Below are 26783 nucleotides of genomic sequence, written 5' to 3' on the forward strand. Positions count from 1 at the left end.
CTGTGTGGGAATTTTTCTCGTATAACGCACACGATGTATTTTGTTATTTTGCGTTGTACGAGGAATCGCATTATATGAAAAGAGTAGTCGCAATATCTCTGGCGCGTTATTAGAATTCCCGTTGAAAGAACTGCAGAATTTAGTGCAAATATTATTAATAGGACAAACGAAAAATACGGAAAAATCATCGAGTCTTCCCCATAGATACTTACGCCACTTACTTCAAAAATTCAGAATTGCGTCGTCTTGAAAAAAAAAAAAAAAAATTCTCTAACATTCGCGCATCTCGTGGCATTCGATTCCCCGATGTGCCCCCCATAACTGCAAACTAGGGAAGACGTAGTTCTACGTGAAAAATTCCAAGCCACAAAGCGGAAGCATCTCCGAGAAATTCGCGAAAAGGCCGGGCACTCGCGAGGAGATGAATCCCACGTAAATTGTACGTCCCTTTTCCGGGCAAGCGGTATTATTAAATTTTCACAATTTCTTTAATTGCTCGATTTCTCCGGAGCCCTCTTATACCCCTTCGCTTGCTTTCGACGGTTCCCCGTAATAAGGCTCTTGTTTATCGCCGATGAAAAGGCGTGCTTAGTACGGGGCTCGGGAAAAACTCGGAGGCACGCCGGCGGAAATAAAAGGAAGCCGAACGAGCGGAGAATGGCAGATCGTCGACGGCGAAAAAGTCCGACTATTATTTCGCCCCCTCGTCCGCGGATATGAAAAACACGAGGATGCGCCGCGATGTCTTGCATGCACCGGGCGTAAAATTCCCGCTTTCGGGGTACCTTAATATTTGAACACTCGCTAGGGACCCCATTGTCGTTTCTGCGAAATGTTTTTTTTTCCTCCCCCGACACTCTTGACGCGCATTCCGCAAAGTGCGTGGAACATGTCCAGAACATTTTCCGGACGGATTTCTTAATCATTGGGTCGTTTCATAAGTTAGCGGATGTAGTAGAAGTTTTAACATTTATCTTTGTTATATATATAATAATACGTTTTATCATAAATCTTTTTCAGTCATTCCACGCCGAATTGCATCAATACAAGTATCATATCGAGCTGTTCAATCAACTCACTCAGAAGCTGATCGCGGTTTATCTTCAGGACGACACAACTCGCGTGAAGAAGATGACCGAGACCAGTAATCAGAGATACAACAACCTAAACACCAGGTGAGGGTTTCGTTTTGGCACCGTTTTTGCGATAACGTTCACCTCGTAATCCCACGATAAACTACGGGGAATACGTGCGCCGGTAATGATACTAATTATCTCCGTTTAGTATTAAATTCGCAAGGGGTGAGAATTGTCCCCCAAGGGCGGGCATTTCCACTCAGCAGCGCCGAAAATGGGGCCTCTATCACGGTCATTAAACCTGCGTTTCATGACCTACGTGCAGTATTAAAGCTGTCAGCTCGGGAAATAGAAAATTGTCCAAAAATCGTATCAGTCACGGAGATCGTTCGAATGAAATTAAAAGTAAAACGAAGGCTTCGTTTGATCAATTTCTTTCTAAGGGAAACATGCCTCGTAACAAACTTTGCGTTCGGTATTGTTTTCGGGTCGTCATTTCCACTTGTTTGAAATGTTTCATCGTCTGACTCGCAATGCCGATGATTCCCACGAAATCAATTTCGCCGTAGTCGGGAAATTTCTTCGGCAAGAAATATTTCGATTAATATTGGGCAGAAAATGAATACTTCGTTCGGTGTAAGAATTTTTTTTATTTCTAATTTCCCTCGAACATTTGAATGGGCGTCGAACGAGGGATAAATGGAATTCGCACGGATCGATCGATGACTCGAACGCGGTAATCGAAGCCGATACTTCCGATCACCTTTCCGTTAACCCGGGAGTCCTCCTCGGTGTGTGTCTTGCGTTCCAAGTTTCGAGTTACCTGGGACAATCTGACCGTGTCTTACGACGCATTCGCAGTATCATCAATCGGGGGAAACTGTTACACTCGGCGATGAACTCCCTCCACAACTTCGACCGGTCCCTGGACAAGTTCTTGGCGTGGCTGAGCGAGGCCGAGTCCTCGATGGAGGGATTGGAGGCGGAAGCCGATCGGCTGGGTGGACGACGGGACCAGGGTGCACTCAGACGTCCTCAACATCAGCTTAAGGTGAGTCCCATTCGATTTCATATCTACCCTGTATACGGATCGGATGATTCGCGAATCCGTCAAGGTGATCGCCATCGGTAGGAATTTTTTAATGCGATAAAAAAGTGGAGGGGCTATTCACTTGAAGATCAGTATAAACGACTTCCTTATTTGAGAGACGATTTGCCTTTGATTTCATATGATAGACAACAATGCGATTCGGTAACAGGGGACGTTCGGCCTTAAAATTGTGACAGATTTCGGTGATTTCCCCCTGATTTCCTCATGAGTTCAATTGTTAACATTCATGATTTCTCGAGGGAATACCTCCTCGGCTTTGACTTATTTTCCCTAAAGTCGATCTCTGGGGATAAGTAACGACTCGATAAGATGTCATACGTTATTTAGGAATTGAAATTTTAGGGGGGAGAAAATAATTTTCAAATGGTCGCGTAAATCGTGCACTTGTTGCGCCAGTTGGGTCTTGCAGTTCTGAGGGATAGCTTCTCTCTTGGGACGTCTCTTCTGGAATCGATCTCCATAGGTAATTGATAACTCGATAGGACGACATGCCTGACATTAGTGGAAATTGAAAATTGAGGGCGAAAATGTATTGGCGAATTGCTCTCGTTACGGTGGTTGGTTTCACCAGGTAAGGGGTATAGGATCGGTATGGCGTCCCCAGCTCATTTCTTCCCGAAGTGTGTCCAGGTGTTTCGTCGAAAAGCCTCGGGGGCAGGACGTTAGAAAATCGCGTGTCGGACCGAATTATACGTCGCGGATCATTCGAGATATGCCATACACGAGCATTATGGTTAGAGACTCCGGCGTAATGCTCGGATTTACTAGTCGCCCGTTTAACAGCCGAATCGTCCGGATTTAGTGCCGGCTCTAACGTGGCCGGTTGATGTTTATCATCGGGTAATAGATCGGATTCTAATCGTCCGCGTGTAAATTTGCATTGAATAATTGGGCCTAGGACGCATTGCCGGGCGCGGAACATATCGGCCCTCCTAGTCGATCTCTGGTGTACACGCGTGCGGTCGTTTATCCAATTTCCGGATACCATGGATGGAGCACCCGAAGGATACGTCCCGGAATTAAGGACCGATCGAATGGGTATGCAGTGTCGTAGATAATCCGATATCCCGTTATTCATAACGCTTCCAATTGATATTCAGCATCCCCGTTCTCATCTGCATGGGACGATCACCGCTCAGATTTTACCCCGTCCAATAATCGCGCGTTAATCGGCCCTTGAAATCCTATCCATTGTTGCGCGTTTTCATGCGAAAAAATGGCGTTTACCCTCTTAGTACGGTTGGGTAATTTCGCATTTTTTTTTTTCGAGGTTGACGGATATTACGTAAACCATGCAGTTTACCGCAGAAAATCGTAGAAAACTGAAAACGGCTTAGTTTCAACGTTGCCAACTTCAGTTCTGTTTACTCTAGTATTTGGTTAATGCATAAGTAATGGTGCTTTTTTTATACGTAACGTGACGTGTAAAAAAAACGCCATTACTAATGCATCAACCCTATACGATCGGATTAAATTAATAGTGCAATCCGATATAATCAAGAAAATGTTAGTAGAAATTAACTGAATCGAACTTCACTGTGCGATGCGACAGGACTTACATTGACACGACGGATATGAGTTCGTTCTAAAATTTCGAAAAAAAATTAATTTCATCCTCCTTGGTCCTGGGACAACCTCATAATTTCCCCCTGCCCTCTCGGTATCGCGGGGGATGAATTTCCCTCGAGTTCGCAGCTGAGAAAATGCAAAATGGAGTCTTCTAGTCGTTTCAGTCGATAAACGAGCGTCGAGGCAAGTTAAATTGCCAGTTAGCCGGGGCCGAAAGAACCTCTCGGTGTGCGTGGAAATTTCGCAACGAGACGTCCCTGGAAATTGTTGAGGTGCTCGTAAGTACACAAGGGGTACCGAGAGGGGGAGGGGGTTGCTTTGAACGGAGCAAACACTCGATTAAATGGGACCGTAAATTCGGGCTAATCATACCGATACGGGCGCAAAATCGTTCGGATTTACAAAGTTCCGGTTGCGGTCTCCGCACGCGAAATCAAATACGCATTAAATTCTGCATACACGGCCTCATTGATATGCGCAGTTTCGCGCACTCGATGAAATTAATCCAGTACGGTCCAGTCCTCGACCTCTCGTTACATTCTGGGAAATTGCAAAGTACCGGGCTGTGACATTGTTGGAGGCCCTTTACGAGTAAATTACGGTAATGCGGGAATTCAGACAATTTCATTTCCACCTGATAAGCCACTCGAGGAAGTTCATTAAAAGCCCCTGGCTATTTCAATTCTTTCACTCTTATGGTGAATTAACATTTTTTATGGTACTTTTATGTTATCACCGGTATGAAAATTGGGGCATCGCTGTCGAGCGAAATTCCGCATGTATGCTGCCATTGCATTGCATCGTATCGAGGTATTGAATAATTCGTACACGTCGTCGGGTGATGAAGTACTCGAGAGAGTTTATCGAGTCTCTGACAATTTAAATAAATTTTCTTTTCCTAGTCAATGAAAATTTGGTACGATACTTTGACGCTTAAAAATTCGTGTATCGTCTTCATGCAAAAATCGTGTATCGCTTTCTCATTGCGGTGCTTTGTACAGTATTGTACACTTTGTCCACGTCCTGGAAGGGCTCTCGAGTCGCTCGACGAATTTTCTTCTTTCTCGGCGTATCCCAGCAGGGCTAATAATTACTCGCTAGTCATCGCGATAGTTAATGGTCGCTTTAATCACGGCATTCTCGGCATTGTCAGCGGCAGTTGAGCGTGGAAAATCGCCGGACGCTTTGGCTGACGAGGGGATAACCGCAGGATATCAATCATTCCATAAATCGCGCTCATATTAGCTCGCCATCGAGGGACACGCCACCCGATCTCCTTTCGGATTTTCAAAAAACCGCTGGAAAATTTCCTCCATCTGACCGTTTAATTTCTGCCCTCCGGTTCTCGAGCAATTATCCCAAATGTATAAAAGGAAATATTTCTAATATTCTCATAATTTTCCCACGTCGAAATTCTCTATCTCAGTTGAGTCTGTAGTCAAATAAGAAACATCGACCGTCAAATCGTTAGCCCTAAAGTCCTGGAGGAAATAATGCGAAATGAAATTACACGATTCGTCCATATATCGGTAAAATCCTTCGGGATGCACCGCCGCCCGTTCCGGGATGCAGCGTCGAGGGTGCATCGCGGTGCACCTCTAAATTTCCATATTATCGATTTTCCTTCCCCTTAATTATCTATTTTCTTTCCCTTTCACGTCCTCGAGGGCCGGCGAGGATTCCGTCGGAGCATCCTGGACCCTCGAGAGGACGCGAGTGCCTTTCGGAGATGTTGGAGGAAAAATGGAGGGGGTGGTTCGCGCAAAGGAAATACCGGCAGCCCTTGCTATTTATTCCCTTAATTATTTCGCCCTCGCTTGGTGGTACTTCCCGGGGAATGGATCGCTTCTCTCCGGGCGGGAAGTTTTTTCATTTCTTGGCCGGGGCTTGCCGACATTTCCTAGACGACGAGAGGACGCCTTGGCGTCGAGTGCAAATCGAGCGACGCCACTCGTCGGCACGCTCGATTCTCGTTACGATGAAACGAGCCGGAACGATCGCGGTGCATCGGTAATAACGACCACGCGACAATGGGAATAATGCCGTGATCAATGGCCAACGTAATCGCGGCCGTAAATCGCGACGCATTATTTTTCTTCGCCTCCACTTTCCTCGCTCCGACTTTCGGGGAAGACCCGCCGAGGGGGGTGAGATATCTCACCCCTTTCTTTTCTCCCCTGGCTTGGCACCTGGGAGAGAGATAAAAGCGATAGGAATTATTGTTAACAATTGCGAGACAAGGAGGAAAACGAGACGTTTGCCTTCTTGAGTGGACATGGAAGGGACATTCTATATGCATTAAACGTTAAAATATTTATACAATTTTTCATGATATGCATCATATGAAACTTCAGCACGTGATTATGGAGGCCCTAAGGAAGAACGCGATGTACATGAAATTTCACAGGTGTCAGGACCTTTCTCATACCCTCCATGTTCGCATTATCAACTTTGAAACGATTCGGTACACCCAGTTAGGAGAAAAAGTATCATAAACGAGATCCCTTTGACGCCACTTTCGCATCCCCTTAACTTGCAAAGTGACATGTACTACCGTGACATAGAAAGTTTCAGGAAAAAAGATCGAACATGTATCAGATATGATTTTATCGTTCGTGGGAACACGTTTTATACTTTATGTTTGCGAGTTTATTAGAGATTGTGCGCGAAAGCTTTCAGGTAACGGGTGAAAGTACTTTTTTCCTTTTTTCTTCCTGATTTGTCGGTTGCTTTGCCCGTTCTTCCTGTTTTCCCTGTCCGGGCTCTCCTTCGACAATAGCCGTAGGATCGAGTTAATGACTTATCGATCCGCCGTAAGCGAGGGCGGCGGCGTTATTCATGCAAATGGCGGTAGTTTCCACCTTTCGGAATTGCATCCTGCGAAATTCTTAACGCCGGCCTCGCCCACCGGGCGATTCATCATCCCGATGTAATTATCTCTGGCCATTGCCGACCGCTTTTCCGTAATTTCTGATAAACGCGCGACGATTAATGAACGTCGTCGACGTTAAACCTTGCGGCCGTCGTATCGCTCAGACAAGTCACGTCGACCTACATCTCGTAACTTTGGTGTATCATTTTTTTTCCCCGGTGATGACACCGCCGATAGTATCTTCCTGGATCACATCTTGCGAAAGGTTCTAGCGAACGCATTTAAAAGCGGCGACGTGCTGAAAAATAATTTACGGTTACGATAAAAAAAAAAAATGTGTCTTCCTTGGACAAGGGTGAACATCTGAAAGTGACCCTACAAAATTTTTTTTGTTTAAACGTTCTGCGGGGTGGCCAATAAAAATACTATGGCTCTTACTCGTATCTCATTTCTAGCGGCAAAAGACGTTCTTGTTATACATTTATTACGCTTATGTACTAAATTCATAACACATGTTATACACTTTATTTAAAAATATGTTATAAAATTAGAATGCCATGAATGAAACTTCCAATAAAAATGTTCTAAAATTGTTGTACAGTGTTTAACGGTGTACAAGTTAGTATCGTTAACCCTGTGCAATACCAGGGAGCGTGTTCCGCAATTTTGTGCAGCTCTCTGCAGCAGCCTGCATCTCGGTGCAGTGATGTGCAGCTCGGTCCAGCGCGATATCCGGCGTCCGGGGTGTTTTCCCCCCGATGGCCGTCGGCGCGTCTGAAAATCCATGTCGAGCATTACACCCCGACACCTCGTGCGAGCACCCCGCCGCCATTATAATCGTGTCAACCGATGACGTTAAAAAGTTACGGGGGCGTCGAGCCGTGACCAGATGGAGGGCCCTGATTATGCGCCCGAGCGCGAACCTCGTTTCGCAAGCTTGAACCGCGCCGCGACGTGCCCTCGAGAAATTAATCGAGTTAATCTCGAGGTGGGCCCAGAGGGGGAGGAAAGGAAAAGCCGAAGAACGGCGAAAGAGGTCGCGACGGGAAAACGGGACAAAACGGTGGATTTGTACCTTTTCGCACCTGGGAGTTAAAAAAAAGATTTATAGGTCCCCTCATTTTCCCGCAATTGGTGCTCGCATCGTTAGATCGGTGAAAATCTGAGATCCTGGGACGCGATCAAAGTATTTCCTATCGACTTTAATTACCTACAGTGCTTTAAATTTTACAATCGAGGTACGCAAAGCGAAACGGTAATCCGCGCGTGATGTGCAGAACGTGATGTTTTTAACGCGGTGAAGACTAGCGGACGATAATTATGAATTGCAAAATTCAAGATCTGAAGATCTTGGACCCCTAAAGTGGGGACTGTTTCGATACATGGCGTTGTATCTTCTCGTACTACTTCGTGCTACTTGCAATCGCGATGCACATTTATTCCGTCCTTTTTTTTTTTTCGTCTTAAGACACGACTCGTCTGCTCGATAAGAATTCCGGAAAAATGCACCCTCTTTCCCCTCAATTATTTCCCCGAGTGCCCGAAGTTCCATCGATGCCGAAGACAGACGCTCGGGGAACTTTCCTTGTTAGCAAGATGCAAGTGCAATGCATGCGCTCTGCTGACACGGGAGCGACGAAGCGGAAAATCGGATCTTACCGTGCCATTACTTTCTCGCTGTTTGCCCGCTCTAGGAGGGAACTTAATTCCCCGCTGTACGTTCCCCTAAATTAGCGCAATTATGTCCCAACGATGCCGGGGATTAGTCGGGGGTCGCCGAAGACACGTGGTCCTGGGGCAAGAATTCGGGAAGTTCGCGGGGGGTCCTCCTTTTCCGAGTCGAACTCCAACTCCGAGTTGACGGAGTTCCTCTAGGAGAGAAAAGGGGAGAGCTAATGAAGCATGAAAGAAAGCGAGACATAAAAAGCTCGGCATAGCCCCGTAGAATTGCGCCGTCTGCTACCGATGCTCCCATTGGTTTCCCGTTTTAGTCCACGGTAGCAACTGGACTGGAAAATTGAATTTCACTGTACGATTACGTTCTCGCTCCAAGTACTCGGAGGACGGACGAGATCCTTCCGTCGAGGCCGGAATACACCCCCGTGTCCCGTTTTCGCGTCATTAGGACCCTAGAACATAAAATCCAAGGACCCGAGTCGCCCCGACACCTCGTCGACCGAAAATAACGAGTTTCCGAGGTTCCACCAAATTTCTATCTCAAATTCGTAAAGCTTCCCTTAAGAAAGACCCCTCGATGACTCTCGTGATAATGTTCAATGTTACGGGGGAGATCATGCATTTTTTAAGCAGAATTATGCGGCAAAGTTTAGGGAAATTTAATTATTTTCCAGAAAAATCCGAGCAAGGAACAACTTGAAATTGCCGTAACAATCTTTTTACATATTTATTCTTTTCTTCATTTTTGAGATATCATCCGATTACTTCCTGAGTTTGGCATGATATCTGGTCATAACGGGGCCTTTATTATTTCCACTTGGGTAGGTCCTAGCTGCCGCCCTTGTGGATTTTCTACACGGACCTACCCCGGAAGTTCTAATACGCGGCTGGCATTGCGTAGCCGTGTACACGGGGGTGGGTTTGGGGTTGAAGATCGATCGAGCGACCCCGACCCCCGTACACGCGGTACGAACTTTCCTTTACGATTCGCCGGGGTCGATTCATCGACCTCCGCTACCTTTCGGGGTAGACGCCCCATTATTCGACTACTCCTTATCGACATTGGCAGGTCGTTACCATCTCGCTCTCCTATTCCGGCATTGCAAAGAGCGATCCGATATGCCGCGCCCCGCGGAAACCGATACGCGAAGAAGGCCCTTTAATTTCACCCCCCCGGGGGTGGGACGCGACATTTAAGCTCCGTGTCGCCGATAGCGCGATCTCGCCGAAAGGGGGCTAGGACGACGAAATTTACGCAAACGACCTGGATCGATAATTTTTATCTCGCGTTTAAACCCCAGGAACGCACGTGGGGATTGAAAATGTTATTTCGAGTGGAGTTGTAACAAGTCAGGGGCGAGTTTAGCCCTTTTAGTGCCGGCCGAGGTCTTCAGCACTCGACAAAAGGACGATATATCGTTGTCTCGCCCTAAAAGGGTTAAAAGACGAACAGAATTGATTGAAATAATAGGAATTTTTTAATACGGAACAACATGAAAGCTTCTATTTCATCGATAACTTATAATTAAAGCTATGTGAAGAAATTCATGGGCAGGAATTGCTGATCGTAACTGATATGCTGGATATATTTCGAGTCCTTGCAATTAATGCTGGAAGTTTCCCGTCGAATTTGCAGGGATTAAATATCCTTTTTAGTGTTGCGTTCATTTTTTTTTTTTTAGGCTGTTTCGAATCAATTTTCAGGGTGGACTTGGGTAAACACTGCTCTCATTTGCGGGGGGTCTCGTCTTGTTGCGGGCGCATGCAGATTCCTATCAGAAATTTCAATCAGGCCGCAGCAAGGCGCGAACTGGCCTGCGTAAACTCTAGACAAGGTTCCGATTAGCAGGGCTCGGGATTAATTTGAGAGACTGAGTGGAAATTTCTGCAGCTAAAAAAAAGTATCGAGATCAATGTGGGCATTTTCAATAGCTTGGAAACATCGCTCGTAAACCTCTGTAATAATAACATTCGCGTAACCGGAGTTGCAGAATCGACAAAATATCCGCTATTAAAACAAATCGACTCAAAAATATTGAAATTGAAGTGCATACTTTGAATTGCTTGGAAACGTTGCTCGCATATCTGTGAGATAATGACGTTCGCGTAGCCGGGGTTGCCGAATGGATGTTTTAATTTGGAGAACGGCTCGGGGGAGATTTACATTTTTTTCAAATTTGGTTTTAAATGAAAGAATTGGAAAATCAATCGCGCACCGAGTGGTATCAATGGTCGCGACGTATCGGCGGGAAGTCAAACGACCCGTTCATTTTTCATTTTTCATTTTCGACCAAAAGGTCGGAAAGGCCGCGTTTCATAATGGAGTTTGCGAGATACATTATGACGGTTCGTGCTTGTCCTCTTGGTGGATTTAAATTCCCGCAAATTGATCGAACGCCGAGGGGAAAAAGGAAGTAAAGTTCGCGCATTTCCTGGGGACGCCCATTAATCACCGGTACTGCTCACTTCCGATGAATATTCAGGATTTTAGGTAACGAGACGTCCAACCCTTTCCCAAGCCACTCACATCTTGCCGTAGCGACGAATTAATTAATTCCGATGTATCGAGGATTGACACTCTGCAAGGACTTATTGAGTTCCGGTGCGACGTAGTCGAATTCCCGGGGTGAAGTTTTAATCGGTTAATCGAGTTACCCTTTACTTCTCCGAAAGTGCGAAGTAAGCATTTGAACTTGGTAGAGAGAGTTCCATCGAATGTTCGATGTTCACTTTGACCCTTAAGGTGATGTGAAAGTGACGTCAAAGAGGTCTCGTTTATGAAACTTTTCTTCGGACCGGGTGTACCGAATCGTTTTAAGTCATACAATATGAATATAGAGGCTATAAGGAAGATTCTGAAACTCATGAAATTTCAAATTTAAAAGGAAACAGCGAAAATGGAAAATTGTATGGTAATCGTATAATGGGCACTGGAAAATTTATGGAATAGAAAATATATTTTCTATTTTGTAAATTTTCTTATTTTCACAAGATGATTATTTCTAATCACGCGTTTACTCTGCTACCTTTAATAAGTGTTCCACTTGAAGGGAATATAATAAAATGTAAACTAAATAAATTGCCACCTTAATCGCGATTAAAGAGCACCCGCGATATTCGGGTCGTAAATACAGTCCGCAGAATTATGCTTACTCTTCAAGGTGCGATAAGGATGGGGGAATGAAATGTATAAATTACCATAATTAATGGTCGTGGCTGCGACGCCGAGGCTGTTTATAACGGTGACTGGTAGTTTTCCTCGTGGTTTAATTACCAACTACCAGCCAGGGTGGAGGGATCAATTCAGAATTGCAAATGCGAAAACCTTGATGACAACCCACGGTTTCAGTTGCGAATCCACGAATAGCAATATTTTTCTCACTCTCGACGCGAAACCGAATGTGAATGTCCAATTGGTGCGAAACGTGAGCAGCGAAAGCGAATCTTCGTTACAACCCCAGTAACGTAACGAAAGTACCTACACCGAACGGTAAAAACGAAAACGAAGGAATAAAAGTGTCATCGCGAAAGTTCAAATGGTGCGAAACACGAGCAGCGAAAGTGAATCTTCGGTAAGATCTTAATTATTTCGCCTCGGGATCCTCGCAATCCAGCTGGATGTGTAGACACGTAGACATGGCGCAATTTACGTATCCCAACACGGGGCACGCCGGTCCCCAAAACTCGTGGACACCTCGTGCATGTCAAAGACGAGGTCGGGGAGGTCTTTCCGCATAGTAAGCAGCTCCTCTTCGAGGGGGGTCTCGTCCCGCGACCTCTTGGTCGAGCTCCAGCTCGAGCCGTCTCTTTACCTTCGGTGAGCCGGAAGAGTGTCAAAGGAGATCCCTCGGAGGATCTCGAGGGCGCGATCGAAGGTGGGGGAGGACACGCAAGGGAGTGCGAGGAATGGCCAGAGGTGGAGGAACGAGGACCGACCTGGGGCCACTTTCGCTTTCCAGGCGGGCCAAACCCTGCCGAACGATCGATAGATTAGGAACTCTTTGTCGGTGCGACCCTGCGCTTCTTCTTCATAGAAAAGGAGATAATTATTTTTCTTACATTTAAGAGAGATTGTAATTCTTCGAAGGATTAACGTTAATGTTCCTCTCTCGCGATTTTTCTAGCCGGGACTGGATTTTTAGGGTTAACGAGCTCACGGTGATGGTCTCTTTAGGTTTTAACTTGGGTTTAGTTAGCTTTGGTTGTTTCGAGATAGTCTGATAGTGTTTAGAAACGCGAATCGTCGTCAATATAAGGTTATCGATCTGAAACCGTATCTGGACCTTCAGGAGCTTATGGTGACAGTTTCTTTGGATTTTAATCTGGGTTTGATTAGCCTGGGTCCCTCAGGAGTGGTTTCATCGTCTTCCGAAAGATGAGTTATTACCATTAGGTTGAAAGTAGGTCCGAAGTGTCGTCTCGGTACAGGAGCGAAGCCGAGAAATTCGATTTTTCTAAGACTCCCCCCGGTGGCCTCGCTCGGTGGGCCTCACCCTTGCGGCGCGCTTCCGGGGGACAACTTCAGAGGGCTGGTGAAACCCTTCCGGTTGGTTTCCTAAGTAGCCCGAAGCTTTGTCGTCGCCGGGTGCATTTGCGAGGTGTACAATGGTCCCGCGAGGGAACAATGGGAGCGGCCCGGCGACTTAAACGTTTTGTTTAGTAGTCGAGTGCTCGCCCGTGGACTTCCATTCTCGCGAGTCGCGATATCCCGCGGGGGGTCTCACGGCGGGGGAATCACCTTTCATTAGGGGGTTGCGTCGCCCTGGAAGGAATGGAAGTCGTAAAGATTACGAGCCGGGTGGCGGGGGTGAAAGTCTACCGTAAAATGGCAGCGGCTCTCGTGTTGCGCAAAAAGGGGTGGCAGGGTCCCGAGTCTTCCGCATTAAAATTTCCCCCTGAAAGGGGTGAAAAGGGAGACGCGTCTCTTCCGTCCTGCCGGACCATCGAAAGATGCGTCCCCCCCTCCCTGTCGTGCGGAAACCGGCGCGTTTCCGCGTCCGCGACGACCTCCCTCTTGGCCACCCTCGACCGTCATCCCCCGACTACCCCCTGCAGCTCCGAGGGCGAAATTCGATAAGAGCCTGGACCCTCTCGATCGAAATGGCCCGCGCATGCGCACTGGGGCTGCACTTCAGAGGGTGCCACCTGCCAAGCAGAGATCTGTCGGTACGGCAGGAAGCAACGCCCTTTGCGCGAGGGGGTGGAATTCGCAGCAGTGCCTACGTTACCGACTTTATCTACCACCAACTCCTAGACTTCGTCGGAATCGACGGCTCGGAGGCTCCGAGTGAAATTCCTACGTTACCAACGATGGGGTGGTATCCTGGAATTTGCAAAATCGATTCGTGTTAGCTGCATTATCTGCTGCAGAGGGTAGGACGTGATAGGAGACCGAATGTTCGTAAGGAAGCGCGAAAGGGGTGCAGACGTTTACCCTCTGACTGGAAAGGGGTCCTGATCTACTCGTACCTGTGATCACGGGAGAGGGTATCGATTCGTTCTTTACTTCTTGCATCGCGATAGATATTAGAAATATTCGAAATGAATTCGTATAAATTTATATATTTTTCCAAAGAGTCTGTCTAAAAGAATAGTACGTGAATTGTTAGCACCCCTTTTGAGGCATTTCACCGTCAATATAAATCTAAACGTCAGTAACGTGGCGTGCTGTATCATATGGTATACCAGTTAAAAGAATTCGTTCTTTTTTCCGACAAGTATTAAGCTATTCAGGGGGTTTCCCTTCATCGGAAAATCGGTTTGATGGGTTTAACGTCGGTCAGTGCACTTTCTGGAGATGAACCCGCGGCATCCCGATTTCGAGATCAGTGAACTAAAGTGTCCCCCCGGGGAGCCCGTGGTATTGGTAGAAACGTTTTTAATGTGCGCTTGTCGGGGGTACTCAGCCAGGATTACACGGCGACCCACATTTTAGTACAGAGAGACATTTTAGAAATGCACCGGAAAGTCTACTCGTCATCGGCACTCGTAACCCTGCAACGCTCGGGAATTATCGCCACCCGGCGCAAATGCAGCGGGTCTTAACACCGCATTTAATAATGCATTTTTCCGGAGTGCATCCCCCCCCCCTCGATGAAGTAACGAGATCCTTGGATTTGCATCCTTGGTTTCACGCGTACTCGCCATGTCCGTGTGATTGCCCCACCTCCAATTCGTCGGGAATTTTAATAAAGCAATAATTGCGATTTCGTCGGTTCCCCTGCATTCCGTAAAATTCCGCCAATTCTTTAAGGTGATATGACAAACGCTGAGAAATGTAATCCCCGTCTGTAAAAGAGATTCTTCTAATCAGCTGGCTTATCGACATTCTCGTTCATACATGCAGAAAAAGAATTCACAGTAATAACAAGAAATTTCACTCGTAGCAACAAACGTCGACACTTGAAAATGGGTCAGCAATATTGTAGTCCAGAAACATTTTTATTATGTCGACAACATAAAAAGAATTACTTCACTGGAGCAACACAAATTACATTCGTAATTGGAAAGCATGCAACTCAAAATATGGGATAAATTCATATTTTACATTTTTTTTAAGACCACTTTCATAATTACGAGCGCACTTATGAAACCGGCGTCGATCGGTAATTGGTACTGGCCCATTGTTAATTTATCAAACGGAATTATTCGTCGGGCGCTTCGTAAAACGGAAAATCGAAAAAAGCACCGACATCGAGCCCTTTGCTGGTGCATTCGATGCATCGCGGAAATTCCCTTCTGCACGGTGCATTGGACACGGTGCATCCTTTTATGTAATCTCGGTTTCCGCGGGTATTGTTTTTTTTACACGATTGTCTAGTTTAATTCTGAATTTTTCCCCTGATTGGTGACAAAATAAGAGGCTAATCAAATTAGACGCGACCGATCGGATCCGGAGCTTAAACTCCCGTCCAGGGATTTGATCGATGAGCTCCGTTCAGTCATCCATCGATTTGGGTTCATTGTCGGTAATCGAATGACGCGTTACGACGGCTGCACGTTAATGCATAAATTATCGGCCCGCGAAAAGGCGTCGGTGTCCGTTTCATTGTCGCCGGGAATCGCATACACGCCGATTGGTCGGCCGAATATTATCGCGTCCATTAGACATTTTTCCTGAACCGGCCTTTCCCCTATTATATTCCGGAAGTGCACTTAGCGGAACCCCGTTGTCCGGGGACTTTTCAAAATTAATGCCGGCTTTCGAGGCCCGCCATTGTTGTTGCATTTAAATTTTATCGATCACTGTGCCACCGGGTAAAGCCTCATTTATTCCCCACGACTCGCCGCTCGTTGTCCGATATTACGAAATTCTACGCCCTGTATTATTGAACCGTACAAGGGCGATTATTGAATCCGACAATGTCCTAGTAAAATGTGCTATTAAACGTTTATCCCCCATGAATTAGGCCGCGGTTTTGTTGCTACGATTCCCATTGATCCGAGGGATACGGCGGGAATTTCTTTCGTTATGCGGATCATTTCTTTTTACACGAGGCGTACAGGGGCCATTATTGAATCCCATAATGTCCTATTAAATTTTGTTATTAAACATTCATGCCCCATGAGACAATACAAAATTAAACAAAAGGAAACGTAACGAGAAGGGCACCGCGGTTGCAATATGTACCTATGTACTTGTGCGGTTGGATACGCGATTTCTCATGTTCGCGGTTATATTTTCTAGAAGTGCGGTTATTTGCACCAGTTTGAGAGTAAACACACGACTAAGTCATCGATAAAGAACCTAAGAAGATGTCGCACATCCAACCGCAGTCTTTTTTCTTGGGTAATACCTCGATCTGTCTTACTAACTTGTTCGGTCACTTTGATTAGCTTATTTTGACTCATGGATTTTAATCCTTGAAGATATTATAAGCTGCCCGACTATATCGCATCACTTTTCACCCCACTTCAAGAAAGAAAATACTCGTTCTCCTATCCCGAGAAAAAAAAAAAAAATGCATCGAACCAAAGAAAAGATTTCTTTGAACAGTACCAATGAAATATTTCGTTAATTCCAAGATTAATTATTGTCGCGATTCCGAATAAATCTACCATCCAGTTTATTCGAGCTTGAGTAAAGTAATTTGTGTTAACATAATATTTCTTCGATTCGATGATATTTCTTTTCTCAGGGCAGAATTACGCGATCTGGCACTTCGCTATATCCTCGCGTATGCAAATCCTTTGGTCATAGTGACCCAATTTCCTCTTAAGGGTTAACGGGGTATTTAAGCGGCTTTCCAAAAGGAGCGAAGCCACCGGAAGTACGATTGCACAATTCGACGAGAGGGTTGTCCTTCAACGGAGAAGCGCAAACAGCCCTCGAAGTGTTCGGCGAGACACTTCGGCAGCTCCTCTTTTAAGATAAGCCGCGTAACCCGAAGAGAGTCCGGAGTTGACCCGAGTCTCCGGGTGGGTTAGCAAATCCAATAGTTTGTAGTTTCATCCTCGGCAGCGAGGGGATGAAGGGTTCCTCCAGGCACAGGCTCTCCTACCGAGCTCTGATAACGTTGCGAGCAGATGTCGCCTCCTGGTGGTTGTACCGCCAACTTTACAATACCGTGCCACTCCATACCTTGTATACCGGGTGAGTCGGTCGAGATCTTACAAATTCATATTTCGGAGACGAGGCACGTTGTGGGAAAATGTCTCGTGGAAATATTTCATGACTTTAAAGGAGACATCCGACGTTGGCGTTGGATCGACCATAGATCCTCGACCGAAGGCCACACGGTCACCCTTGACTTCTTAAGGTGATACAAAAGGGTCATTCTATCTGCATAAAATGGAAAGATATTTATAAAACGTGCAAAATATTGATTAAACATGGTGATTGTGAAATTGGATTTTTCACAAGAAAATTTCGTATTTATCCCAGACCAGAACCAACGACACGTATTTTTTGTTGGAAAAATGAAATTTGACGAGCAGCACGTTCTTCTTTAGGGCCTTCGTAAACTCGAAAAGTACTCGATGTAAAAATATTTTATGACCGAGCTTTCAAATGCTCTCGAGGTAAGTTATAAGAATATGCATTTATAAATGGGAGGTTCCGTTTAAAACATCGAATGTGATCTCTAATCGATTATCCAAATCGATCACTTCTTATGTCCCCTTTGAAATGACAACTTTTACATGAAACAATTTCCTCTGAAATGCCTCGTATCCGAAATATAAATTCATAACGCTTTAACCGACTCACCCGGTACACATACCGTGCCGTGGATGCACGTGTGCATGTATGTGGGCATGTACGTGCGCATGTATGTGGGCATGTACGTGCGCACGTATCCACCCCGCACCCCTTGTCCTCCATTTCGTCGGTATCAGGCCGCATGTCCGCGACAGGGTCTCTTTGTGTCGCAAATCCGGAGCGATCCGAAGAGTCGCGTCTGCCGGCCGGTGACCGGCGATAATTTACAAACGGCGAAAAACATTTTTTTATCAAACTGGGACTGTTCCGCCCAAGGGCTGGAATCGGGAGAACCGCTACTCGCTTCACCCCGTTTTCCATATCGCGGATGTTCGCGGCAGACGCCGATGTTTCCGAAAGACGCGAGATTTATTATTTCACGACAATCTCCCGTACTAAAAGGGTACGAATCTTATGAATATTTTTAACAGGGTAGGATGCTTAGAAGCGCGGTTAAAGTCCTACGACAATTTCAGTCTTTATGGGGTAAAAGTTTGAATGATGGCGTCGAGAACCGGGAGATACGTCCAACATGATTCCGCGCCATCTTTACGACGTCAATGCGGAGGAGGAAATTCCAGGGAAGGAGAGCCGGATCTCTCCGAGTCCCTGGAGCCATTCTTTTCCTTCTCAGCCTCGCAACTTCCTCGGGGACTTATCCGAATAACGAAGCATTCTCGTATATCCACTTTTCCGCCGAGTCCGGGGAGAGTTAAAGGGGAGTAAAGAGAGGAGTCGCCACCGAGAGTACACCGAGCGGATTATCCTGACGATTGCTGGATCGAAAGGGAAGAATCGAATCAAGGAAATCAAATCGCCACCCTCGAGGCTCCATTATCCTCGAAATTGCACCAATCCACGAACAATGGCCACGTAGAAAACTAATAACTAATTCTAGGTCCCCAAAAAGCGTGGAAGATCGAAAACGTGCACCGACCACGTCACGTTGGTTCTAGACCATGATAAATAAATTAATTTTCTATACAAAATGAAATTTCATGAGCTTCAGGAGCCACGTTAATTTGTTTCCCGTTGACCCAGGATGTTCCTAGAGTAGCCATTACCGAATCGAACCGTAGGGATCGATATGCAAACTCCGGGGACAGGGGCGACGTTTGCATAGCCACCCCTTCTGCAGGGGTGGAATGCGAACGTCTCTCGACAATTTCCCCAAAAGTTGCGGCTCGCGGACGGCTCGGCGTTAAAGCCTCGGCTTTATTTAAATTTTCCCCGCGGAATTTTCGCATTAGGAGGAACCATCGTCCCGAGGATGTGGGCTGGGAAAAGTTGATAGGACGTTGGGGTAGGTCGCCATCCGGTTCCTTCCAACCTCGCCGAGGAAAAAGGACGATCGGCCCTGGTGCAGCGCTGCCCAGGAGATATTCGTCCTACATTTCGAAATTATCATATCGCCTCCTATCTTCCTTCTCCCATTTTTATCCCCCCTTAATACCGCTTTCACGTTCGTCCATCCGCGAGCGGAAAGGATTTACCTTCTAGTAACTCATGCTCTATACGTAGGATTTTCGAGCCGAGGTTTCGGAACTCCCGGGTGGGACTTTTAAATCACCGGGATCACGCCACGCACGTTGCGGAATCAGAATACCGTGAACCGGGTATTCCGAAAGTTGCACGAAATTTTGCGACTAAATTTTATATCGTCTCCCTATCTTGGATCTTGCCTACGGGGTTAGAAAAAATACTCTAATTTTGCAATATTTTATGGACCCCCATCAAATATCTTTCCGTACCCTGAGAAAACGTCCCTCGTAGTACAAGGTATTTGTCGTATATCTTCTATGTATTTAACGAATATCATACATTTTGTTTGAATTTGGGATTACAATTTTTTGTACATAAGATCGGCTTGTTTGGTGTGCCTTTTCGCGGCTTTTTGTGCATTTTCAAACGCCCTCACCGATGAGGAACTCAAATGTCATCCCGCTTTTTTGACTGGGTGTAAAATTGAAACGAGAGACAGCTTCGGTCGCATTTCGGCGATCCCACTCGTGAGTCACTGGATTTTATTTCGAGGGAAATGTGTTTCCGGCAGGAATGTTCGCTCGACCATCCGCCGGTGCAGGGCTGCTCTTTCGTTCTGGTCGGAGATAAAAAAAAGAAAAACCATTAATTTCAGCCAGAATTCAATTTCAAGAAGTTCTTCTTCCAGTGCCATCGCGAGGAGCTTGGCACGTGGAGTAGATGAGGTATAGAGGGCTGACGTGTCAGACGCAGACTCGCAATCGGATTCTCCATTAAACACAAGACGAGCCTGATTAACTAACAACTGCTCAACGTGTCGCCGAGCCATCATTTTTGTTTTTAATTTTTTTTTTTTTTATTAAACATGAAGTCGCTGCGAATTTTATTTTTCTCTGGATCTGCGACGAAAAGTGGACGTTTCTTCTTTTTTTTTTTCGTTTTTTTTTTATAAGCTTTGAAACCATATAGATTTATTCGCTATACTATTGATCGAACTTATCTGCCATGTTCTTGAATTTTACCGTATTCTCCCGCAGGTGCTTGCAATTAATTATAACCAGAAAGAGAAAAAGAATATATATATAAATCTGTTTTCCGATGACGGAAATGTATGCTCTGTTTACATTTAAAATATGATGACGTTCGGACGAAACAATTTCCGTTATGGGTTAACCAAGATTAAATAAACATGAATTGCTCACATTTTGCCGCAAGGAACGTTCCTGAGTAATTATTTCAAAATTTGTTGTACGAGGAAATTGGTTTGCAGTGAATTGTTCCTTGTTTGAGCATCTCAGTGATAACTTATCACTGGTGACGAATTGACGTCACGGTACTCTGGGTATCTGGTTTAAAATCATTGTTCCGGAATTAATGGTGACAAGCAATGCTCTCGACACAATGTTAACGGAGAAACGTGATAAGGGTGAGCTTCTGTAAACGTCTCGAGCACGCGTCAAGTTTCCGAGACTTTGGCGAAACGTGAAAAGCGAATTATAGAAAGGGAGGCTGAATGTCCGGACCAGGTCTGGGTGTTCGCTTCGATTAGGAATGTCCCCTAAAAATAAGGGACACAGATAAACCCATGATAAAGGATCGCCTCGCAAAATCATAAAGCCGGGATGGAAGAGTAAACTGAATCGTTTCAATATCACAGCCGCTCTGATGTTTCAAATTTTCAGCTTCTATTATTTCCCCTCTAAAATACGATTTATTTGTAACCAGACTCTTTTTTTTTTTTTTAATAAAACTACCTTTCCTTGTAGTCTGCTCGCATGTTAAGAAACGAGTGCAGCCAAAAGTGGAACGCTTATTAAGGAAGTCTATTCTATTTTTGCGGTTAATTACTATTTACGTGCTTTTTATATGCGCTTTTGACATGCAGTACATTTTGTTTCTTGGCAGTCTTTAATGTAAACATTTGAAAATCTGCAAAAACGTCATTATTTATTGCATTTGGTGCATTTAATTTGATCGCAGGCGGCATATGAGGCTTCATAAAAATCGGGAAAATTTCTACGTATTTTAACGGCGGATCCGAGAATGTCCAAAATGAAATCGCGGAAAATGGAGTCCCGAGGGACCTCGGGGTTCAAATAAAGGGAAGTTACTCGGTAACAACACCTGCGCGAGATTCGGGGGACAGGCTGCGCAGTCCGGCAGCTCCGGAACCCGTCCGGCATATTTCATCTCTCAGCAGACCACGCTCAGGTGGTTCTCCATTTTCCCCAGACGTTCAATCTCGGCGGTCATCCGGTGCGGCGCGAATTGCGAAGACACCGGGCGAGAAAATCGGAGGCGTTTCCGTCGCGGCCGCGGACGCGGCATCAGGGCGGGCGACGGTCCAGCAACGGAAATTCCGAGGGCACGTACGCTGTTGATAACCCTCCGTAACCCAATTTTTCTTTCAAGCCGATAAAGCGCTGATTAACGTGAAACTTCCAAATATTGATCTTCCGTTCATAAAATTTAGAATATATATATACGTATTTTTTATTAATTAAAATTATTGTACGGCAATATTTTTCTCAATTTGCCGATCTGGATTCTTTCTGGAAGGACTAATTTATGTAGGGACGAGGTTTAATCCTTCGATTGCGAAGTGCGGATATATGCGCCAATCGGTTGGTCCATTATTGCTTGCATTATGAATTTCGCCTATACGGCAAAAGGGCTTAGCATTCAAAGGGTAAAGACCTCTTCGTTTATCTTACCAGAGTCGGATGAAAATCATCAACGTGTAACCCAAGCATGCACTCGTATACTAAAACCCCAAACACGATCTTGTACGAAATTTGGAAATGCATCTTAAAAAATGTCGAGCTACGTGTATCGGTATATTTCGAGGGAACACTCTTATCAGGGTTCAGAGATCCATGGAGGAAGAGCGACTCCTAAAAACTGGATCCTCTCCTTTGGGGCTAATTTATCTCTGGACGAGGTTTAGGGCCTTCTCGTTTATCTTACTGCAGTCGCGTGAAACTCGCCCCCCGCCCCGCTCCTTCGCGTGCCCCCGTCTCTATCTCTCTGTTTTCCTCTCGTTAAATTGAAAACCCCCCCTTTGCCGGGGATATATAGGACGATCGCCATTTGACGGCCCCGGGTTTTACGGGGAATCTCGCCGGACACGACAAGATAGAGGCGAAACGATTGCCAGGATCGCCTTGTACGCGTCATGGGGCCCGAGTTACGTCCCGGCTGACGTTTCCTGCTTTTATCACTGCTCAAACCCCGGCCTAGTCAATATTTCATAACCGCGAGTGCTGCACCGATACGCCGACTTCCTTCGTCGAACATTCCCACCGTACATGAACCCAATGACTGCGAATCATGGCGGGACATGCCTCCTGAACGTCGAACCCCATAAGTCGGCCGGTTATTGATCCGACGATATTTATCGAGTTTATGAGTAGAATTTAATTAATCTACATGTTATTGTTAGAAAGTATTAGTTTCCTGGGCATTAAATACCCGTTAACCTGTTGTTTATTTATCTGGATCGGTGGTAATTCTTTTTTTAAACGATTTATTTATGCCACGTAGATACATATCCGAGCAGGAACGTGAACGAGGCAAGGTAGAGACGAGTGTGAACATTCAATTTGAACGTACAATCGAAGCGAAATCGCAAGCATTGCATTAAAAATGGCCAATCCAATTGTCGAACCTTAGACGCCTTTTTAAAACCCATGGACTATCGAAAAAATCTGTGAGATTTATATTTTTAGGACTACATAAACTACTCACGTGCGGCAGTGGTTGTTAGTTACAGACCATCGATGCTGTTAACTTTTAATTAGTCCGCTTGTCGTGTTTAAAAATTATCGGTGCAATTGACTTTTTCTCAAACCTCTAACAGCTCCCGGTGAACTCGTTCTTGCATCGACTTCAAACAACATTTAATCGCCGTTAATAATTCTTGATGTCGAGTACTAAGTTGTTGGAGTTCAACCCAACATTCTGTTCGAAGTCTGACATACATTTAATTAATATTCTCAATAGTTGAGTCCAATTTCACGCATGAAAATCAGTTCCACTTGATATCAACTTGCAGTGATTCGGGTTGCAACCCTGACGCTTTTTAAAAAATCAATTTCGCTTTACACTTATATCGCCGCAATTTATTAATTTGGTCTGAAGAGTAAACTTTTTGCTCGGTGTAAGAATGCGTATGTATTTGTCTTTCCACGTGGCGGATGTTGGGTAGAATAATTCGTTTTCACTGATAACGATTAAGCTCTCGGCTGGTTTTCCTTCGCCTTAAAGGCGACCGCAAACCGCGAGGAGTTTACCGCTTGGAGAAATGCAAATCGCGTTGGGGAGTTTTTCGCGTTTTCTAGGGGGTGGCCGCCCCTCGAGCGGAGACGCTACGCGCAAGTGAAATCCGCATGCTCTACCGCCCCGCGGAATGTGGAAGTAATTCTATTCTCATGGAGTGCAGGAGAGAATACTTGAGAAAATATGCGAGTTATTAAGGCGCACCGCATTGTATTCCAGGTTATCCGTGTCTCCGATCTCTCCTCGGTCGATGACGTCTCTCGTCGCGACCCGTCATTGAAAACGGATTTTTCTCGGTCTTATTCGCTGCCCTGGGATACGAAATGCCTCGAATTCCTAACCAGAGTACATTCCTCGACGGTGTCCCAGGTCGCAGTGAATTTCCCGTCTTACCTTTGAAACGTAAAAAAAATGCATTCCCTCGTGGTAAAGAATGTACGAGTACGAAGGGCTCGATAAACGTGAAAATGTACAACGATGTAAATTTTCTCACTGTAACTGGTTTTTGTTATGGATTTTTTCTCTGCGATGACTTTAATAAAACCTCGTGCTTTGCGGCTTTCCCGTGCGGGAAAAAAGGAAACCGAAACCAGCGCGGTTTTCTGGGTATAATTAAAAAATACCGAAACTGCGGGCGCATTAATTTTGATTTCTAAATATCGCCAACCGCTGCGAAGGGAACTGGAAAAAATTGTAACGACCACCTTTTATGTCTCTTCGTCCTATTCCGTTTTATTCACCCAGATAGAGAAAGTGATGAAAAATTTGCATCAAATTTGTCTCATAAACGATCATGAAACGAGTCATAAGGGTGTCGCCAAGGGTATCGCCGATAAACAATTGCAGCGTCTGTAGCTCATATTTGAGTCATAGCGTAATGGAAACGGGAACATGGAGCAACTTCATATTTAGCTCCCATATGTTGCATTAACTTCATACAATGTCCGCAAATTAATGTCATGTAATAGTGTTCTAGCTCCTATTTTTCATTAATTTTCAGTTCATAAATGTCGCTACAACCATTTACGACAAATTTACCGCAAGTTTTTGTTTAAATTTATTGTGCAACATGCGTAAATATATTGCAAACATTTCGTGCAGCAAATGGTCTGCAAATTGTATGTAATTCAATTTTTCTCGTCATACGATGATCATGGATTTCTGTCTGGGTATTTATTTAGTCTTGAAAAATCGTCGCACTTCAACAATGCATTATGTCCAAAGTGAGTAGGGAAATGTGGACGTTCTCCCGATTTAATTTCCTTTCTCCTGTCCGCTTCCACTTCTTATATCGACCCTGTCGTTCCTTTCCTCCCCGCCCAGGCGAGAATCAACACATTTCTGCTTCTTATTATCATGCAAATGCAGTATCAACATCGCGACTGCAGTTCTGGCCCCGGCTGCGAGAAGTGCAGGCCGTGCGGATTTTTGCGCTCGCGTTGGCGCGAACAGGCGGACGTCCATTCGCTTTTCTGCAAAATAAAAGAAGTCCTTCCTAAAGGAGGTAAATCGCGTTCTTTGATGTCAGCCGGTGCGTCCCGCGTTTCGGGGAAAGGACTAATAAATAAATAAAATTCGATGCATAGCCACCACGTGCGTTAAAGCCGTAACTTCCAAGTTTAAACAGAATTGTCAGGCATCATTAATTATTCTTACTTATTCCTTTACCTAACAATTTCTATTTCGCCTGAAATGTCAATAAATAATTGAAAGAATATCGTGGCGATTTTAACGTCAACTTCAAGTCAGAAGTAAAACCACTGAATTAGCATATTGTATAACGTCAACGGAAACGTTTATGCAAATTATTCCCCAAAATCCGAAGATGAACGTAAATAGTAATTGGCTGTAAAAAAAGTCGTTTCATTTATTAAATCGGATCGCTATAATGACGTGCGAATTTATCCTGTTGTCCCGTAAGAAGTTTCACTTGATTAAAAAATAGTAAAGAGAGGCCCCTTGACATTTCCATCCCGCTGGTTCCGCGTGTGCACATTTGACATCGAAGGCGGATTAATTAATGGACGATCAGCCTCCGATAACCCGGAGGTGGTATTGCGTATCGTGTCTGGTGCATCGATCGGGTGCGACGACGTCTCGGATATTGCGCCCCCGGGGTAGGAATAACGAGAATCGGAATATCAAGGAATCGATTGATGACCGACCCGGGGCTTTTGGTTCCCGGTGATCCTTCGTTGGGAATCATCGCTTCCAAGCCGGATCCTTTCGGAAAGTCTAATGACACCGAAAAGTCAAGTGCGGAGCGATGCACGGGGATCCATTTAAGTATTCCTTTGCCAAAAATATAATAAAATATATTTCACCTCCCTTCATGCTTTTTGTATCACAAAACGAAATATTAAACCCCTAATACAGTAGACCACGCGAATTCCTATAACACGCCCAAGATACTGCGACTACTGTTTTCATACAATGCGGAAATTTTCGTACAATGAATTCCTACAACGTGCCAAAAATATTGCGACTAGGTATTCGATTAATGTTCTGTGAATTTTGTTTACATTGTCCGAAATTACATTTGTATCAGAACGTGTCCGAAGTTACATGGTAATTTAAAATGGGGTTACATAGAAAGCTGAGGCATCAAAAAACTTATCTCAAATGATTCACGAAAACTGCATTTTAGCAAAGGAATATTTAAATTGACTCACGGTTCGGAGCATCGAGGATAAAATGAAGGTAAATTACTTCCGAAGAATTATATGATCCGTTAAAATTATTTTATGGATGGAAAGTTCATTCCGAAGTAGACTGCAGCAAATGGATTGGGGACGGCTGGATCGAAAACTCTTTTATTACATTATTTATATCGTTAATATTATAAGAGCTCCAGGGGTGGAAAATGACGAAGGAAAATGGGGGATCTCAGGCAGAATCTAATTTCAAATCTACGTCTCGGTTCAAAGGTTTCGTTCACAGTGCATTTACACCTGCATATTACATTACAGGTGCGAGCAAAGTGCCGAGAAAATGCCTACAATTAAATCGATAATTTCATTCCAATTCGCAGGAATTTCTTCGCCATCGATCCCGTGTCGATATTTAACGCTACAATCACTGCGTTCGTTGAAATGTATATAATACACAGAATGTCATAAATGCAAATGCAGCCAAGCTCCATTCTTTACCTGGCAGCGATGCGCTGTTCGGAAAGACGTACACCGGTTTCACAAGTTGTAAATACTCCGGCGCAATGCAATCGGTTAATAACGTTAGTTAGAGATCGAAGTTGATCTATGCGCGTTAGTCATACGGCGAATGGCAATTTTCACTATCGAATCCGGCGAATCTCGTTCGAAATGGACCATCCGGTTGGAATGGCGAGAGCTACGAGGATTCCGATACGGGGATACGCGTTTCTGCAAATTCGAGTACCATCCATTTTTCGAAGTCGCACTTCGGATTATGCGACAGGTCGCCTAGAAACTTTTTGGCCCCACACATAGAAAAAAAAACCAACCTTAAAGTTATAGAAGTCCATCGGTTAGAAATCGTTGT

General features: G+C 45.0%; 1 protein-coding gene across 5 annotated transcripts in view; it reads left to right on the forward strand.

The window, feature by feature from the left end:
- The window catches only part of LOC105700682 (dystrophin, isoforms A/C/F/G/H), a 404586-nt gene that overhangs the window by 187377 nt on the left and 190426 nt on the right, over nucleotides 1–26783 (forward strand). For all 5 annotated transcript variants that reach the window (XM_012426757.2, XM_023432800.1, XM_023432803.1 and 2 more), the window contains 2 exons: nucleotides 1021–1175; nucleotides 1938–2127. In XM_012426757.2, coding sequence (XP_012282180.1) covers nucleotides 1021–1175; nucleotides 1938–2127 — 345 coding nt within the window. The remainder of the gene's footprint in view (nucleotides 1–1020; nucleotides 1176–1937; nucleotides 2128–26783) is intronic.

This window comes from Orussus abietinus, unplaced genomic scaffold (assembly GCF_000612105.2).
Source record: "Orussus abietinus isolate OABI.00-Male unplaced genomic scaffold, Oabi_2.0 scaffold49, whole genome shotgun sequence".
Taxonomy (NCBI): Eukaryota; Metazoa; Arthropoda; class Insecta; order Hymenoptera; family Orussidae; genus Orussus; species Orussus abietinus.